We start from the raw sequence: 2,511 nt of genomic DNA on the forward strand, positions 1-2,511 counted from the left end.
GACTTGAAATAGAAACGAAATGGTGAAATTTTTGCATAATATTTTTACTAACAAATACAATTAAATAAATCAGGCTTAATAACAAATGGCTAGCAAACATCTCAAATAAATTCCAGCGGTTGTGGAATAATCAGAATTATATAAGTAAACATTTCAAATTAATTCTGATAAAATGATAACAGTTATATAAGTAAACCATTGCAAATGAATTCTTATATATTATTTATTTTTTTTGCGAAATGATAACATCTGATACATTATTTATTAGTGTGAATGATAACAATTATATAAGTAAGCATTGCAAATGAATTCTGATATACTGTTAACTGTGGAATGATAACAGTTATCTAAGTAAGTGCTACAAATAAATTCGAATTTTCCGAATTAAATTAGACAGCTGATAGGATTTGTTATTCGATTTACCGGAATAGTTAAATGTATCAGTGGATTCATTAATATATTCCTAATATTATGCTTAAATAACTATCCGGATATGGTAATATTTTCATCTAATCTATCAATTTCTTCCTATTATATACAATGCTAATTTAAGATTTTTGGTTAAAAATAACTAGTAAATAAGAGAAGGGAATAGCACAATTTTTGAATGTATTAATTAGGAAAGAATTAATTTGCTATGAGAAGGAAAGAAAAAAAATATTTTTGTTAAATTTACCTGAGGATATTCGTTTGCAATAGATACACCGGAATGTTCATCATTAGTAAATGCATCAAAGTTTGATTGATGATTATTTAGAGGATATTGTTGTGCCTGATACAATGTAATTTTGGCCATAAGTATTAAAATGCCAAGAAAAAAATCCATCACCGCCTTGGGCGCGTTAGGCAATATACATCTTTCATCGTCCTCTTTTTTCTCCACCTCTACTTAATACCATTAATATTAATTAATGAATTAGAAAATTAATTAAATATAGTTTCGAACATTTTTTACAAACGATAAAAAAAATTTCAAAGTACAAACAGATTGTAATTTGTTTTAAATTTAAAATATCATATGGTGCATGTTTATACATAAATACTATTAAACAATAAAAGTAATAGATAAACTGTTGATTAATTAATTAATTAATTAATTAATTAATGCCTAAAAATAACAGAAATCATTCATTTATTGAATTAAAAATTTTTTTTGACGCAATAAATCGAACAATATTATTTCGCTATTTATTTATTCATAATTTTTTGCCTATGTAAATTCAATTCCAGTTTTTTCTAATTATTCAATTTCAAATTTAGCAGAGGAATTTTTATTTTTGAATACTTAGTTATTCATTCATCGATTTAACAGTTGTATCTTTTTTTTTTTTTTTTAAACCCAATGTAATTAAATATCATTATTTACATGACATCAGCTTTTCAATATTATGAACTAAAGAATAAAGCAAATGACCGTCATGGATAATGTCCATCATCATGGAATATTACGTACTTCATTGGAGTGCTATTTTAAATTTCTGTTTTTAAAGTTGAAAATCAAAAACAGGTTCTGATTTTTAGCTTAGAGTTCTCGGACTTTTTTTGAAAAATAATTTACGCAAGTCATTTAAAACATCAAATTTTGTTGTTTTTTCTTAATTTTAAATTTCTAAATTAACAATCAAATAAATTTCTCCATAACAATATGAATTTAAATGATGAATTTGCATAAATTATGAAAAGATAAGAAATATATGCGTGAAAAAAGACGATTGGCATAAATTATTACAGGAATTAAAATTTAGTTTTAATATTAAACTTCAAAAACAAAAACGTGAAAAAAAAGATATATCGTATTCTTTTAAGACGGACATTACCTGTGACAGTCATTTACTTTGACCTACAATTTGAAATATTAGAAAGGAGATATCATGCAAATTAATGCATTTAATAAAAAAATAATTAAAAAAAAATGCATTCCTAAGGTAATTATAATTATAATGAAGAAAATATGTATAAGTACTATTTACTTATCTTTATACGATTTTGGTCACATAAACTTTAATCATTTAAATAAGAATGAATTTTGCAGAACAACAAGCTACGATGCATTGATAAATAAATATGATATTGGCATGAAAAATATCATATCAGCTTATCATTTGCAGAATAACATACTGTTTTTGATGAGTAATTTGGAAAAATGACGGGAAATAAAGTTCGAATATTTCAAATCGATTTCATTTTGGACAAGAAGCACTAAGCTTCCATTTAGTTTAAAATTAGGAAAAATTGAAAGCTAAAAAAACAATTAAAAATGATGAATATATCAGTCAAATTAGAAAAGGAATAGGCTGGTAGCTAGCTAACTTATCATGTAATGTTTACAATAAATCTGAGCTGCAAATTCTTGGCAATTAATTGGATTTTATTCATTATCTATTAATATTAAGTAGTAGTAGTAGTAGTAGTAGTAGTAGTAGTAGTAGTAGTAGTAGTAGTAGTAGTAGTAGTAGTACGAGTAGTAGTAGTAGTAGTAGTAGTAGTAGTAGTAGTAGTAGTAGTAGTAGT

At 24.6% G+C, this 2,511-nt stretch overlaps 1 protein-coding gene across 1 annotated transcript; it reads right to left on the bottom strand.

Annotated features, from left to right (window-relative positions):
* Positions 1–676: 676 nt before the first annotated feature.
* On the bottom strand, positions 677–826 carry LOAG_14554 (hypothetical protein; the record flags this gene model as incomplete). Its single annotated transcript, XM_003150049.1, has 1 exon — positions 677–826. A coding segment is annotated over one exon (150 nt), but the record flags the coding sequence as incomplete, so codon positions are not given.
* Between the last annotated feature and the right edge of the window lie 1,685 nt (positions 827–2,511).

This window comes from Loa loa, assembly GCF_000183805.2.
Source record: "Loa loa unplaced genomic scaffold supercont3.258, whole genome shotgun sequence".
NCBI classification, from domain to species: Eukaryota; Metazoa; Nematoda; class Chromadorea; order Rhabditida; family Onchocercidae; genus Loa; species Loa loa.